The following is a 16,074-nucleotide window of genomic DNA, read 5'->3' as shown; positions in this document are numbered from 1 at the left end:
ACGAGTTCATCTTTTGTTCCAGTTTCAGAGCAGCAGGTCAGGTAAACTTGAGAGAGTTAAACATGGCATGAAGCTGTGCCAGGGGAGGTTTAGGCTGGATATCAGGAAAAGGTTTTTTTCCCTGAGAAGGTGGTGGGGCAATGGCACTCCAAGGCTGCCAGAGCTCCAGGAGTGTTTGGACAATGCTCTTGGGAAAGGGTGGGATTGTTGGGGTGTCTGTGCAGGGCCAGGGGTTGGATTTGGTGATCCCTGTGTGTCCCTTCCCACTCAGGATATTCAGTGATTCTATGAAACAATGCCGATAACCCTGGCGGTTTGGACTCTGCAATAAGCCAAATCACAAAGATATTTGGAGTACTGGCTGTTCCAAAGGGCTGGATCTACAGGATTAAGTTCAAAGCTCTGGGCGGAGTTCAGATCATCATTGTCTTTTTGAGACTAATCTGTCACCATTTTGAACTAGTCACTGTTTTCCACTTTGGGTAACCAAAAACCATGGCTGGCACCAGAGTAAGGCTCATTTTGGAATGAATTTGGCTGTCAACAACTATGATTGATCTGGTTATGGTCAAGCACATCTAAATTATCATCTCCTATCCATTTAAAGAGCAAACAGCAGGAATTTCTCATGGGACAAAGAGCTTGATCATCACTAAACCAAGGCTGGTCATCAAAGTCAGGGGAGCTTGAGGCAACCTCAGCTTGAGGCAACCTCAACACACTGCTGGAGCTGTGCCATGCTCAGTTTTGGGAAGGTAGAGCTGAACCATGTTACCAGCTCTGCCTTCAGCAGGTTCCTATGAATTTCCTGGCAGAAACCTCTTACCCCTTCAGGGCTATCTTTGGGGAGATGCTGCTGAAGAAAACAGAGCCAGTAAACAGCAGACACCTCCTGGCACGTGTTACAGCAGCTGATTTTACAGGCACCATCAAGATGGTTCAACCAACATGAATGGGTAGTTTTCCAACAGGAAAGGTTTACTGTCATGTTTAAGTTGAGCTCAGTTCACTCATGGCATTTGGCCTCCAAACTCTTTCACTCAAGGGGGCCTGCAAAGAAGACTGGAGAGGCTCTTTTTGGAAGGGCAAGCAGTGACACAACGAGGGGAAATGGCCTTAAGCTGAAAGATGGGATATTGGGAAGGAATTGTTGGCTGTGAGGGTGGGCAGGCCCTGGCACAGGTTGCCCAGAGAAGCTTTGGCTGCCCCATCCCTGGAAGTGTCCAAGGCCAGGTTGGACAGGGCTTGGAGCAACCTGGGCTGGTGGAAGGTGTCCCTGCCCATGGCAGGGGTGGGAAACTAGATGATCTTCAAGGTATCTTCCAACCCAAACCACTCCATGATTCAATGACTCTGTGACTTGACAAAATACCCCATTGATGAAGCCTGGGCCAGGGTAGGTGAATGATCCATCCACACACCAGAAACTACGCCCATATTTGCTTTCCACAGATCCAAAGTGAAATATTTGTGACCTTAAAAAGCCTTTTGTGCATCCATCAGCTGATGTCATCTGTACAAGAGTTGTGTCCACCCAGTGGCAGCTCAAGGGGTGCCACCTTGGTTGGGATGTGGATTCATAGGGTGAAGTAAGGCATAACAGTGAGTTTTGGGGGACTCAAGAGCTCTGCCCACACACAGGTTACCAATATGCTGTTTGATTGTGAACAGGCCAGGTCATTTTCTCAGTGCTTCTCTGTCCCAGTATTGCCATCCTGAAGGTTGGGACAGGCTTTGTCGTGGTTCTGTAGGACCTGTCGTGCTGCTGTCTCCATGATCAGTGGGATACAAACAGGCAGTGAGCTCGCTTTAGTGTGCAAAGGAGTTCATGTCCTGGTCTCTTTTGTGCCGCTGATGGTGCCTTTGTGCAGAAGCAGCAGAACCCTGAGCTCAGGAGTTGGCTGGAAATCATGGAATAGTTCAGGATTCTTCTCTGCTGGAGTGACCTGCAGGAGACTGAGCCTTCCTGCTCCTCCTGAGAAGTGCTCAGACTTCTGAGCACTGTGGGAATCTGTAGGTCATTCTAAAATAAATTTATGGCCTTTTTCTGCATCTGTTTTCTTAGAAGTTTTGGACTCTTGAGCAGTTAAATAACCTAATTAGGAGATGGTTGGCTTGCAGCTGTGGAAGGGAGGTGTGTGGCCATGACCTACAGAACCAGCTTTTGCTGCTCTGGTGGACTGGTGTAGGATAAGGCTCCAGAGTACTTGACCCTGTACCTGAACCTTCACTGCCTGTTGTTTCTGACTCTCTCTCTGACAAATTCTGCCTGAAAATAGTTCCTGGAATGGCTCAGACACTTCTTCTTAGCCACAGCTCTGTGATCACATTGAACACTTTGTCATCCAGCACATTTGCTTGTTGAGGCCCAGGGTACTCAAACATCTGTTTGAAGCCACTGGAGGAGCCCATGTTACAATTTAATCCAGCAAAATGCATATAAACCCCTCCTGTCCTGGCCAGAAAAGGTTTTATGGTTTGGGCAGAGAGTTTAAACCAGAGCTCTCTGCTACAGAAGAGAGTTCTTTCCCAGGAGTGAACTATATAATTTTAATTAATTCAAAGCTTGAGGGAAAAGAGGAAACATTTTGGTTTGTAAATGTTCAGGAGTCACAGAGATACTGCAGTGATGGGGTTTACACAGGTGTTATTTCTGTTTGTGCTCCTGAGGCAGTGTTTGATCCGTGGCAGATCACTTTTGTTAATCTTGTCTCATCTTACCTGCAGAAAGGAATAACAGGAACACACTTGGATGGGACAGGTTTATCCAAGAGGAAATTGAAAAGTGGCAGGTTTGATGGGGTTAGGAGCCTGTTCAAAACATTGGGATGCTGAGATTATTGGGCAGGGATTGCTCTGAAATGTTTTCATGCCCCCAATCAGCCACTTCCCTCCCTCAGTCTGAAAGAGGGAGAGATTTGCACATGTGCTGGATCCACATGAGCACAAGTTAAAGGTGAGCCCTCTGCCTGCTCTAAACGTGGAGTTCCCATTCTGATGGAAGTTTGGGGAAAGAGAAAGGTTTTCCCAGTCCCTTTGTCCTCATCAGGTCTGGCTGGCTGATTCCTGGGCTTTATGCTTGCTTTAGGGCTGTGTTCTCAGGCTGGAAGACAGAGGAGCTTCTTTTAATGGAGCTGAGGGAAACACATCATTTGGAATTAGCCTTAAACCACTGTGAGAGAATGCTGTTGAAAAGTGGGGAGGTTCCCAAATCCAGGAAGGCTTAAGACAGTTTGTAAGGAATCAGTGCTCAGACAACAGCACTGGGCAACAAATGGCATGGAACTATAGAATATCCTGAGTGGGAAAGGATCCACAGGAATCATCAAGCCCAGCTCCTGGCCCTGCACAGAACAGTCCCAAGAATCCCACCATGGATTTCCTTGTTTTGTGTCTTTGCAGCTGGAGTGAAGTTCAGAGTCCTGGAGCAGCAGGATGGGAAACCTCTGCGGCTCCTCATGCAGGTAAGGCCCTGGTGCCCTCTGTGACAATTGTGCCACTGCCCTCAGAGTGACCTCAGGCACACGGTGGGGAGGGGCCTGTGCAGGGCCAGGAGTTGGACTCGATGATCCTGGTGGGGCCCTTCCAGCTCAGCATGTGCTGTGAACCTGTGATCCCACAGACCTTCCCTGTCCTGTAGCTGCTCCCACTGAAAGGCTCCCACTTAAAAGATATCAGCTGTAAAACACTGAAACAGGGGAAATGATTTCCCATTGCCATGGCTGGCTGTGCTCTCTCTGCTTTTTGATGCCCTGCTTGAGTCCTCTGGAGAAAATGTAGTGCCCTGCATGGTGTGAAGTGAAATGCAGGAGAAGAAGGGGAGGCAGGAGAAACATGGAGCTGTGATACTTCTGGGACTGAGACCTGATGTCATTGTCCCCTCCTGGCTCTGGCAGCTTCCCCTTGGCAATTGCTGAACCCTGAGAGGAGCAAAAGGAGGCAGTTAAACCATCCAGAATGAAGCACCAGGAAAGGTCCTCCCTTCCAGATGTGGTGAAAAGCCTTGGCTGCTCCACGATGCCAACGGGATGAGAACCTGAGCCTGGAGAAAGGGAAGGGCCTCCTGCTTTTCTCCTGAGTTGCTCTGGGAAGGTGCATAGGCAGAGCTCACCTGTGCTTTTGTAACCCTGCATTTCTGCCCTCTGACATCAGAGATACTGAAGGAAATTATTTTCTGAAAAGAAAAGAGGTGATGGTAGCAGGGAAGTTTTCCTTATGTCTTCAGGAGTGAATTTTCCATTCCCTGACCCAGCAGGAATACAGCCAAATCGCAGGGTGGCTTTTCTTGCTCTCTGCATCCTAAGAGGAGAGGCTGCAAGTAGCAAAGCACTTATAAAACCCTTGGACACTGGGGGAGTGTGTGGGAAGGAATTAACTGCAGCTTCCCAGTTCGTTTGCTTTTTCCATCTTGGGTCCAGCCCTGTTTCTAAAGGTCAGGCCAGCAGGGAACAGCACAGCAGCTAGCAGCAATTCCAGAGGGAATCCCTTCAACAGATGTCTTCCAGGGCAGATCTAGCATTCCCTGAGCATGCAGTTCCTGTCTTTCAGTAGGACAGTGGTGTAAGAACCAAAATCCATCATCCTCTATGACCAGAGAACTCCCTAAAAAGGAGCCCAGACAGCAGAGATGAGGCACAGGAGCTTTGGCATCAGTGTGTGTGTGGATGAGCTGGATGGGCTCTCCAGAGGGAAAAGATCCCCACTTAAAGAGCAGAGGCAGTGAGTCATATGACTGTGATGAATTTTCTTTGGACCACTGCAGGAAGATCCATTTGCTATCTGGAATATAGCACAAGTCATCATCTGGAGAGGTGGAAGTGCTGCAGTGGGTGTCTGTCACGGCCTTCTGTTCAAATAATAATGAGCAGAGAGTCAGGAAAGGCACTTTTCTCTCTCTCTTTGTGCTGGTGGAAATGAAAAATGGGCTGGTGTTAGAAATCCTGCTGAATACCCCACTTTCTGATAGGCCTTTGGAGAGGACCATCTAAAAAGCTTATTTTTAAGAGACATGCTAAAATTCTTATTTATTTACAAGGTGATGTGCCTTTCTAGAATTTTCACAGTGGCTTTGCCCCCTCTCCATGTAGCTCTCCTGGAGCTCTGCTTGATGGAAATAAGGCTGTTTGCATGGAGCTGTGCTCAAAATAATTGAAGCTGTAGGTGACTGATACATTCAGAGCTGTCCTTTGGGACACTGCTAATGGATTAGGAATCAATAATTCTGGGTCTGAGCATTCCCATCCAGCTCATGGTTCAGCCAAGTGATTATTTTTGATTTTTAAGATAGTGCCATTGGAATGCAAAGTCCAGACACAGAGGGGGTGGAGGGCAGGGAATGATATTTCCATTCCAAATGCTACTTAATATTCTCCAGGAAGTCTTACATAGGTCAGTGTTTTCGTTAGTGCTTAAAATCATTTCTTTTGATGCGTAAGAAGAAATAATTCTGGCAGTGTGGCTCAACTGAACTGATAGCCCAAGGAAAGACTGGCCTTAAGCTGAAGTAGGGCAGGTTTGGATGGGATATTGGGAAGAAATTCTTCCCTGTGAGGGTGGGCAGGCCCTGGCACAGGTTGCCCAGAGAAGCTGTGGCTGCCCCTGGATCCCTGGAAGTGTCCAAGGCCAGGTTGGACGGGGCTTGGAGCAACCTGGGCTGGTGGAAGGTGTCCCTGCCCGTGGCAGGGGTTTGGAATGGGATGAGTGTTAAAGTCCCTTCCTACCCAAACCAGTCTGGGATTGTCTGATTTTATGATTCCAGGACATGGGGAGTTTGATCCACCCTGCTGCTGGAAGTGTCACCTTTCCCAGCAATTGCTTTGAAAAGGGGTTAAGCAGGAGAGGAAGGGAAAGGGAACAACTCCATTATGAGAGGAGGGATGGATATTCCAGCAGGGAATATCATAGCTTTCATCTGCAGGACATGCATAAGGGGAACTCGTGTTGGCACCTCACTTACAGATGGGGCTTTGCTGATGTTTCCATTTTTACCAGGAGAGCAGGGAATGTGTTGCTCTGGGTGCAGCCCCATCCCTGGAGTTGTTTTGGTAGAGAAGTGTTGGTATCCACACTCTGCCTGGAGATGCTTCTTAACAAGAACTGTTGTGTCCAAACCTTCCAGCCCACAGAGCCAATAGTCGAAGGAACACACACTGTGTCCCTGCAGAGCAGCAGTTCCTGTCCTCCCCCAGCATGTTTGCACTTCCAACACACTGCTTTGCCTACAGTGAGGGAATGGGCAGAAACAGTTACTCAGGTTTTACTGCTGTTTGGTCTGGGAGCAGCTTTCTTTGGCTTTCTCTTTTTTTCCTTTTTTTTTCTTTGTTTTTATTTTTTTTCCCTTTTTTTAATTTTTTTTTTTCTTTTTAGTATTATTTTTTTCCCCTGCAAGCTGCAGCCCTGGCCTTTTCCCTGAACTTCCTAGGGATGCTTCAGTGTACTGGCATTTTCCCCTTCTGCTTCAGCAATGTTGTGCTTTGAAACTAATTTGACAAAGGTCTCCAGGATTAATTCTAATGAACCTTTTGCTCAACCACCCTTTCTCAGAGCTCCATCCCTGTAGTTCACTCCCTTGCTCTGTGAGCACCAGAAAGCTGAAGCAAGCTGGTGGTACAGGGACACTCTCAGAAAACTGGGTACTTTTCAGTGGAAATATTCACCTTTCGACCAAGTGGTGTCTCTCTGCATGGTTTTTGCTGTCTCTCCTTCCTTTTTGTGGCTGGATTTTCTGCTGTGGAATCTTCTTTCATGGAGCTGCTTGGTTGGTTCCAGCAGAGCTGGACCCTTTCACTAGAGGTTGTCCTTCCACTTCTCCCCAGTGTCCAAGCTTCCTCTAGCTCTGTAAATCCCTTCCCTTGGCATCTCTCATGGTCTGTTTTCTGAGCCCCACCATTTCTGGGCAACCTTTTTGCTCTTTTGGAGACTCTCTATTGCTGTGCAGCCTTTAGATGTGTCAGACCTTGGCCCCACTGGATCCATCCCGTGGACTTCACTTGTCTCCTGCCCTGAAAGCTCTGGGATGAGCTTTTCCAAGGTCTATTGTACTTCAATCACCCCTCATCCAGCTAAAGCCTCTGTCTGCCCCCCATCTCCAAAAGGTCAATACAGCAACTTGGGACCCTAATCAGAGCTTTTGTAGGCACAGGTTAGGATGGTGATTGAAATCAAATTTAAAAAGATGAACTCGGCCAAGGAGATTTAATTGAAAACGGTAATTTCCAATAGGTAAAATTGGGGAAAATGAGGAAGATAATAGTGGTAATTATTTTGGAGTGTGATCCTGTCCTGGACTCAGTTCCACTGGGTGGTGGTAGGAGGTGATAACTTAAAGGTCTAACTTAAAGCACAGCTGTGGGCTGAGGGCTCATAGGGCATGGCTTCACTGGCCCATTCCAAAGAGTTCCTGAGGGTCCCAGTGCATCCCCCATCCATGGGGGTATTATTAGATAAAAATTTAGATCAGATATTAAGGAAAATTTCTTCTCTAAAAGGGTGGTCAGGCCCTGGCCCAGCTGCCCAGGGCAGTGGTGGAGTCCCCATCCCTGGAGCTGTGTGGATGTGGCACTTGGGGACATGGGTCAGTGGTGGCCTTGGCAGTGCTGGCTTAAGGGTTGGACTCACTGATCTTAAAGGTCTTTCCCAACCTAAACAATTCCATGGCTCTGTGATTCTCTCACTGTCTCTGCAGCCACTGCCATGCCCTCACACAGGAGGGGACAGTGACGTGTGTCACTGTGTCACTGTCATTGCACCAGCACTTGTGCTGCCTCTGCTTGGAGATGATCTCAACAACATCCCTTGCCAAGCTCCACTTGTTCCCGTTTGGGGATGTTGTAGAAGGACCAACAGCCTTACCAGGGCAGGGAGGCATTCTCATGCTTTGTGAGCAGCAGGACTGATGTTTTAGCAGAGGGTGCTGCTGGGCAGAAGCTGCACTTGCCCTCCCCAGCTGCCTGAGCCTCTCACCACATGTTTTCCTTGCTCCTGCCCCTCTTTTCTCCCACAGATCAACCCCCTCTCCTATGGTGCTGTTGTACAGACATACAAGCTGCCCACCTACAGCTGTTACCCCAAGGACTCCTGGGCGTCTCTCTGCAAGAAGCTGTTCCTTGGAGAGCTGATCTACCCTTGGAAACACAAAGGAGAGAAGCAGGACTAAAGACAGTGAAAGAGCTGGAGAGCTGGGACAGAAAAACATACTGAATCCTAATGCTTTAGGACCAAAGGCTTCTTGGAGCCAGCGACTGCTGTAGCCCTTCAAATAGATTTTGGTAACATGAGAGGGGCTGAATTTTTAAAGGCAAGTATTTTTAATAATTATTTTTAAATTGTCCTCTTCCCTTACACTGTGTTTGTATAATATGCTAATGATTATTTTGGAAGCAAAAGGTTAACCCCATCAGTGCCTCAGGAAACCAGCCCTCAGAGTCACAAAGGTTTGGGGGTGAATGTCTCCTTCCATGCTGGCTCACAGGACCATCCCCTGAGGAGGTTCAGAGCCACAATGCCAAGGTGCATTTGGCTAAAGGGTGTTTTGGACCTTTTATGCTTCAGCCTTCAAGCTGATTAAACACAGGGTGGAGGATTGCCTTGTGAAGTCACACAATGAACAGCAGCTTGTCTGGGTTCAGAGGATATTTGTTCTTTTCCCTTTGGGAGGGCTTGGATTCAGCCCCACTGCAGCACCAGAGATGTTCAGCACAGACACAGGGTGCTTGTGTGGTCTCACCTCCATTGTTTTCCAAAGCAAACAGTGTTGTGGGGAGAGCTGAGCTGACACGAGCTGAGCACAGAGCCCAGAGCCCCAGACTGAGCCTGAGACGAGCTCAGTTGGTTAAACCTTGGTGCTAATAAAGCCAAGGTCACAGGTTCAGTCCCCAATGTGTGGGCCATTCTGTGATGCTCGTGGGTCCCTTCCAGCTCAGGCATTCTGTGGTTCTGGGGCTGCCTAGGTGTGTGCCCTGAGCCCTGGAACAGAGAGCTGGGGGCTCTGCCAAGGCTCAGGGCTCTCCAGTCCCAGTGAGAGGCTCTCACAGCTCTGCAGGGTCCAGCTCTGGCCAGGGCTCTGCTGGGAGGGCTCAGCCCAGCTCCAGGCCCAGCTCAGCCAGCTCAGGGCAGCCTGGGCTGCACCCCTTGTTTCCAGGGCCCTGGGGAGACCCTTGTCAAGGGCTCCCTCATTTTGCACTTCCTGACAGTCAAGGAGCTTTCAAAGTCTTGGCTGTGAGGCATTTAAAGCCACTTCTTTCCCTGAAGCTATAGGTCTATTGGAAGGTGTCCCTGCCCATGGGAGGGGGTGGAACAAGATGAGCTTTAAGGTCCCTTCCAACCCAAACCATTCTGTGATTCCATGATTTCTCTTAGGGGAGATTTCCTGCTTTGAATCCACCTCCACAGTGCAGCAGTGCTCTGTTTCTCGTGTCCTGGTCTCATTTTGACGTTCTCCTGTTCCCTGTCTTGGAAGGAGTGTCTCTGTGCATAGGAGAGTTGTGTCCCTCTGGATACTCTGTGGCTGTGTAAGCATTTACACACAGTCCTTACCCAAAATATCCTTCCTCCAGCTCTGCTGGCTGCTGTGGCCCAGCTCAAACAAGGGTGCAGTGTCCCTGGACCCTGCTTTGCACACCCAAAGTGGCTCTGTTAACTGGCAGATGAGGAGTGTGCTGGTCCTGCCCCCTTTTCCTCTGGCTGCCCAAGGAACCAAGGATGGAGGAGGAGGAGGAGGATGTGCTGTGGCTCAGCCCTTCTCTGGAGGCCTGCCTGTGTATCCCAGTGGGAGTTATGGAGGCAAGGCAAGATGCCCTGAGCTTTGGGAGCCTTCAGTCAGCACTTGCAGGGGCAGGATAAGAGTTTGCTGCCCCATGTGCTGGAGGCTGTCACAGGAGGGGCAAGTCATGACCCCACTGCCTTAAGACATCCCTGGCCAGATATATTTGGGTTGTCTGGAGCTGCTAAAAGCCTGTCATGGTGGAGCCACTGCCTGTCCAGTCACAGCCTGATCAGGAGGAAAGGAAGCTCTGCAGGCTGGTGCTTGGTCCAGACATTCCTTAGCAGGCAAATCTCCAAGGCCTTCCAGGATTCTTGGGGACATCATGAAGAGAGGAAGGGCTGTGTGACCCCTGCTCCCAAAGGATGTGCTGTTACCCCATCCAGGGTGCCTCACTGAAGAAAGCCAGCATGGCAAAACCTCCCATCAGCATCTGCCACTGCAGACTCTGGGTGGGACATCCCTGCCTGCAGAAACTGGAGAGATCTGGATCCTCCCTGATGATCCCTGCTGAAAACTCCTGTACAAATGCAGCATCTTCTTCTCCTGGAATACCAACTGCCCAGGTATTTCTCACTCCAGGTGGGAATAACTCCAGGCAGTGATGCCTTTAGTGGATGAATGGTCTGAGTAACATTTCTCACTTCAGCTGAAGTCAGTGCTGGAGTCCCATCCTCACCTGGCTCTCAGCAGAGCAGGTTTACACGTTACCTCCCTCTCATCTTTGCACTGGAGCTACTAAATGATATCCCTGGTTCCTCCCAGGCCTGCACAGTTCAGTTCACTGACTGCTGTGAGAAACTTGGTTATTTTTGGTCTTGTGGAAACAACATTCCTGGCTTTTAAAATCTTCCTGTGAGACCAGACAGTTCATGATGGTCTTAGCTGTGATTGTCCTTTGGGATCAAGTGACCTGAAAGCCCCAGAGACAGCAGAGAGCCACGAAAAGCAGCAAATGTGACCTTCCTTTTGGGAACCTGCCAGATGTGTTTGGTGTTCCAGTGTTGGGTTTGTTTACTAAAGGCTGATGCTGCCTCTGGGGATGGGGAAATACCAAACTGAGAGAAAGCTCCTCCTCAGACCTGAGATCCTGAATCTTCTGAGACACAGAGAGCCCTGAGCAGCCCAGCTCCTTGGGGGTGCAGTTCTCCTGTGTCACCCAGAACTGGTGCCCCAGCTGTCCCACAGCTGCTCCCCCTGGGTGCTCTCCTCTCCCGTGGTGGTATCTGAGCATCTGAGTTCCTTGGGCTGGATCTTTGCCATGTCTCTCCTCTTCCTTTCCAGTCCCTGCTGTGGAACGAGTCTTCCCCCACCCTTTTCCGATTCTGTGCACAGACATTACAACAACTCAGCAGACATCCTGCTCAGGAACACTTGACCTTATGTCATCCCCCTAATTAGAAGTTGGGATCAGCATCATCTTCCACAGCAGCACAGACTGGCCCAGCGCTGGCATTTCCTCAGGGAAGAGGCTGCTGGTGAGGATCTGGCTCTGATTTCTCCTCAGATCCATGTTTTCCATGTCAGCCCTTGGATGAGAAGTAGTTAAAGGGTTTCAGATCTCCCATTCCTACCACACACCCCTTAGAGTAGGCACAAGGAGGCTTTGCCAGCCATCAGTCAGACTCTATAATCTTGCAGACTTTTTTTAATACTGCATTTTCTAACTATTATTTCTCCCACCCTGTGGTTCCCACTGCTGTTACAAACCCCCTCTGTACTTAGGCAGGAGGTTTGTGAGGGAAAACGTGATTCATTGTGTGCAAAACTCCATCCTAGATAGAAATTCTGCCTTGGAGAAATCCTTTCCTTTCCTCACCAGCACAGCATGTGACGATGCTGAAAGGAAACCTCAGTAATTACACTGCACTGAAGGCTCTGGTTGTGGGTTTGGGAGTTTTCCCTGATCCTGCAGCTGGACTGGGCCCCGTTCAGGCCCACACAAAGGGGGTTCCACACGTGTATAACCCATAGGTTGACTTTCAGGAGCATAAGGCAGGGAAATCTCCTGTGTTGTCATCCTGCAGACAACCAGCTGCTTTCTTTCTGGCCTGTGCTGCCTCTTCCTGCTGTCCCAACACCATCTTCTTGCTTAACTCAAGCCCTCAGGGATTTACTCTCTGTCCTTAGACCTGCTGATTGCAGCAACCACTGGTGGGGTTGGGAGGGGCCTCAGGATCCCCTGGTCCAGCCCCGCTGCTCACACAGGGCCACCCACAGCTGGCTGCCCAGGACTGTGTCCACATACCCTTAGGTGGCAACTCCACCACCTCCCTGGACAACCTGTGCAGTGCTTGGTCACCCTCACAGTGAGAAACTCCTCATCCAGGGTTTGTTTTGTTTCAGTTCGTGCCCATCACTTTTTGTCCTGTTGTGCCAAGGGAGACCCCATAACTCAGATCTCTGCAGTGCCTGAGAACATCTGCAGTCCTGTGCCACCTCTGTTCCTGTCCCCCCCTATTCAGGGACTGTCCAGCAGCCCCTTTGCCTCTTGGGGGGGTGTCCAAGCCCTCTGGTTTTGGGGTGCCCGTGCACTGACTGAGGTACTTGACCTGCTCCTCGCCAGCTGCTCTGCACCTGCTGAGAGCACTTGCTGTGCAGCCCCACTGCTGCTGTGCTGAGCAGAGGGCTGGGCACACATCCCCAGCCTGGCAGTGCCCACGTGTTGGGAACAGCTCTGTGTGCAATCCTGAGGCTCTGCAGGGTGAGTGTGCTGTGAACACTGATGGGATGGGTCTGGATCCTCCACGTGACACGAGGCCATGGGGCTTTCCAGCTGCAGCAGGAGCTTTTGGGTGCAGGATAAATATGTTCAGAGCAATCCAAACCTCACATGGGCAGCTGATTTGTGTTCCTGGATGAGAGCAGTATGCCCATCACCTTTGCATCTGGCTCAGCATTTTCCATGAGCAGTTGCTCTAGAGTCTGTTGCCTTTGACTCCCAGCTGGCACCTCCAGTCCTTACCCATGCCAAGGCCTCAAACCAGGAATGCTCTAACTCCCCATTTACTGCCTCAGCAAGCCAAATACAAGGAGGATCCCTGTGCTGCTGGATGCTGGAGGTGACAGAACACACTCTCTGCATTCCCAGGGGCAGGGGAGGTGCTGGTTGTGCTGCTCGGGGGGAGCAGCAGAGCTGGGGCCCCGCTCTGTGCTCGTTCAGGGCAGGGAGAGGCAGCAGCACCTCTCCCATCCACAGTGTTATTTAACCTCTGGCACTAGGGAAATTCGTGAGAACTTCACAACTCTTGGAATCCATCCTCCTCCTTCCAGTGTTTTCTGGTTTAAAGTGTCATGAAAGAGCACTGAATCACTGACAGCTGCACTGAAACTGTGTGTTTGTGAGTGAAGTTTGGGAGGAAGTTTGATCACTGCTTAAAAACCACTGGTACATTTTCTCCTCCTCTCACATGAACCTTCAGCAGGAGCAAAGGGTGACACAGTTTGCTTTAAATGTCACCACTAACCCCAGCTGAGGTGACTTCCTTCCCACCCCAGCGCTGATGTGAAACGCAGCCTGGTGATGTGAAACACAGACTGGGCCAGTGCACCAGGCCAGGAACAAGCCCTGCCTGAGGAATCAGACTGGCTTTAGGCTCATGGCAGCTCTGTTTCTGCAGGCAGAAGTGCTGGGCTGGGCAGAGCAATGGCAATGCCAGCAGGGCAGTGCCAGTGGCAGCAGTGCCAGTGGCAGCCGGTCCCTGCACAGCTTGGACCAGGGATGCTCTGCACATACCACTTACAGGTGCTTCTGTGGGAGAGTTTAGGGATGGAGAGTTCTGTTCTGCTGACAGGTGTGGGGTTTTTTGGTTAGTTAAACCTTTTAATCAGAACTTAAATGGATTTTGATTACACTCTAATAAAGATGTTGGGAGAGAAAAATCGAACTCTTCCCTCCTGTTTAACAAGCTCTGTGTGGCTTCCACAGCTTCTCCAGGCAGGCAGCTCATCCCCATCCTGAGGCCTGGCTGGGCAGTTCCTCATCCTCTACTCTCACACACAGAGGGATTTCACCACTGGTCCAGCTCTTAATTGTTCTGCCAAGGCCATGAAGCCCATGGAAGGAGGAGCCCTGACCCAGCTGATCCCACCTCAGGCCTGGGACAGGGTTGAGGTGATGCTCCTCCAGCTCTGGGATTTCCTACGGTTCAGTGAGGGGTTCCTTGAGCCTGTTGCTGTGGGGTGGTGCTGTTTGGTATGAGGGGCAGGATGGGAGGACAAACCTCTGCAGCACTGCCCAATCCGAGCAGGGACCCAAACTGGGCTGGGAATGGTGGGGCCTTGTGACCACTCCTCTCCTCCTCACCCCAGAGCACTCATTCCCTCGAATTCCATTCCCTTCCCCTTTCATCCAGCTGAGTGCACAGCCATGGCAAAGTCCCCACACTGCACCGAGCCCCTGCCAAGATCCCCCCTCTGCCAGGATCCTCTGCCAGGATCACCCCTCTAGCTGTGCCTCACCCCCTCTTGCCATGATTCCCACTGCTCTGGTTTCCACCATCCCAGCGAGGCGAGAAATCCCTTGACTGAGCTGTGAACGGGCTCCTGTGGAGTGGCAGGACTGAGACCCAGGGGCCGAAACAAGAGAAATAAAATCGAGGAGGTTCCTGCCCATCCCCCTCCTCTCCACTTCCACTGCTTTGGAGCCAATGGGCTGATGGACAGAAATGAGAGGAGTGCTCTGCATCTCCCCTCACCCTGTGAGCACTGGAGCCAGTCCAGAGGAGCCCACGGAGATGCTCCCAGGGCTGGAGCCCCTCTGCTCTGGAGCCAGGCTGGGAGAGCTGGGGGGGTTCACCTGGAGAAGAGAAGGCTCCAGGGAGACCTGAGAACCCCTTGCAGGGCCTAAAGGGGCTCCAAGAGAGCTGGAGAGGGACTGGGGACAAGGGATGGAGGGACAGGACACAGGGAATGGCTTCCCACTGCCAGAGGGCAGGGTTAGATGGGATATTGGGAAGTAATTCTTGGCTGTGAGGGTGGGCAGGCCCTGGCACAGGTTACCCAGAGAAGCTGTGGCTGCCCCTGGATCCCTGGAAGTGTCCAAGGCCAGGTTGGACGGGGCTTGGAGCAACCTGGGCTGGTGGAAGATGTCCCTGCCCGTGGCAGGGGATTAGAGTAAGATGGGTTTAAGATCCTTTACAACCAAAATATGCCTGTGATTCCATGACCTGCCCTCCCCAGGCTGAGTGGGTTTAGAGCCCCTGAGGGGCAGGGACGAGGCCCAGGAGGGCCCTTGTCCCCAGAGCTGTGGGGCACTGGGGTCCTGCCATGCTGTGGGTGCTCAGATGGGTATCCTGGTGCCCAGAGCTGTGTCTCAGCCAGCTGAGGACCGATGGATTCACCACTGCCCAGGCCCTGGCACTGCACTGCCTGCTCTCAGCCCACCCCACTCCAGCCCCTTTTACAGATCCCCCTTTGCCAGCCCCACTTTCAGGGGATCTTTGCCAGAGGAGTCACACCACCACTGGCACTGCTGTCCTGGCCTGGTCGACAGCACAGCAATGCCTGTGAGGGGACAGGGAGTCAGCCCTGCTGGAAAGGACAGGCTTGGGCAGCAATTAATGTTTTATAAAAGCAAGAAGTCTCAGTGCTGCTGCTGCTGCAACTTGAGGAGCACAGGCCAGGGTGCAGAGCAGGAGGAGGAGGAGGAGGAGGAGCAGGAGCTGATTCAGCAGAGGGAAGGAGCCTGGGGGGCCTCAGCCTCCCTGCAGGCTGGGGGGCATCCCTGCTGCTCCCTGGGCTGGGGGGCACAGGGCATTTTAGATGGGATTCATTGGGAACAGCCAGGCTGGGAACATCCCAGTGGAATGTGCAGCTCTGAAAAGAGGAGCAGGATGCTGTGCTGGGCACAGGGACTTGTCCTCCACACCTTCTACCTTCCCGTTGGGAATCCCCTGGGATCGGGCCTGGGAGTGGTTCCTCATGGATGCTGGGCCAGTGCCAAGGGATTCTGATGGAGTGGTTATTGGTGTCACAGTCCTTCCTGGGGACAGGCCCAGCCTGGTACCCCATGGCTGGCACCATCCCTGGGGACACACTGGATGTCACCTGCCCAGCCCAACCCTCACTGGGTGCCCCCTGCCCTCCCTACAGTGGAATGCACACACCTCCAACCCCCCCAGAACCCACCCGGGTGTCCCCAACACACGGATGCCCCCCTAGATGCCCACCCCACACCTGCATGCCCCCATTAAATGGATGCCCACCCACCTGGATGCCTCCCCGTAGCTGGGTGCTCACACACACACCCCTGAATGCCATCCTTTCCTGGATGATACTTGGATGCCCCCCAATCCCTGGAACCCCCAATCCCT

At 51.5% G+C, this 16,074-nt stretch overlaps 1 protein-coding gene and 1 long non-coding RNA gene across 4 annotated transcripts in view; one reads left to right on the top strand and one right to left on the bottom strand.

The window, feature by feature from the left end:
* Nucleotides 1-16,074, top strand: part of PIGQ (phosphatidylinositol glycan anchor biosynthesis class Q) — a 58,504-nt gene that overhangs the window by 26,799 nt on the left and 15,631 nt on the right. For all 3 annotated transcript variants that reach the window (XM_027889628.1, XM_027889629.1, XM_027889627.1), the window contains 3 exons: nt 3,403-3,464; nt 8,003-8,432; nt 13,120-13,122. In XM_027889628.1, the coding sequence (XP_027745429.1) occupies nt 3,403-3,464; nt 8,003-8,155 (215 nt within the window). In that variant the 3' untranslated portion in view covers nt 8,156-8,432; nt 13,120-13,122. The remainder of the gene's footprint in view (nt 1-3,402; nt 3,465-8,002; nt 8,433-13,119; nt 13,123-16,074) is intronic.
* LOC114060265 overlaps nt 14,468-16,074 on the bottom strand; it is a 19,540-nt gene continuing 17,933 nt past the window's right edge. Inside the window, exon 3 of the long non-coding RNA XR_003571857.1 lies at nt 14,468-14,558. This is a non-coding gene — a long non-coding RNA (uncharacterized LOC114060265). The remainder of the gene's footprint in view (nt 14,559-16,074) is intronic.

The sequence above is a fragment of the Empidonax traillii genome, unplaced genomic scaffold, assembly GCF_003031625.1.
Source record: "Empidonax traillii isolate 1590-97213 ecotype Southwest subspecies unplaced genomic scaffold, ASM303162v1 scaffold267:size678996, whole genome shotgun sequence".
In the NCBI taxonomy this organism is placed as follows: domain Eukaryota; kingdom Metazoa; phylum Chordata; class Aves; order Passeriformes; family Tyrannidae; genus Empidonax; species Empidonax traillii.
The sequence above is the reverse complement of the archived record's forward strand: the minus strand, read 5'-3'. Positions and strand labels throughout refer to the sequence as shown.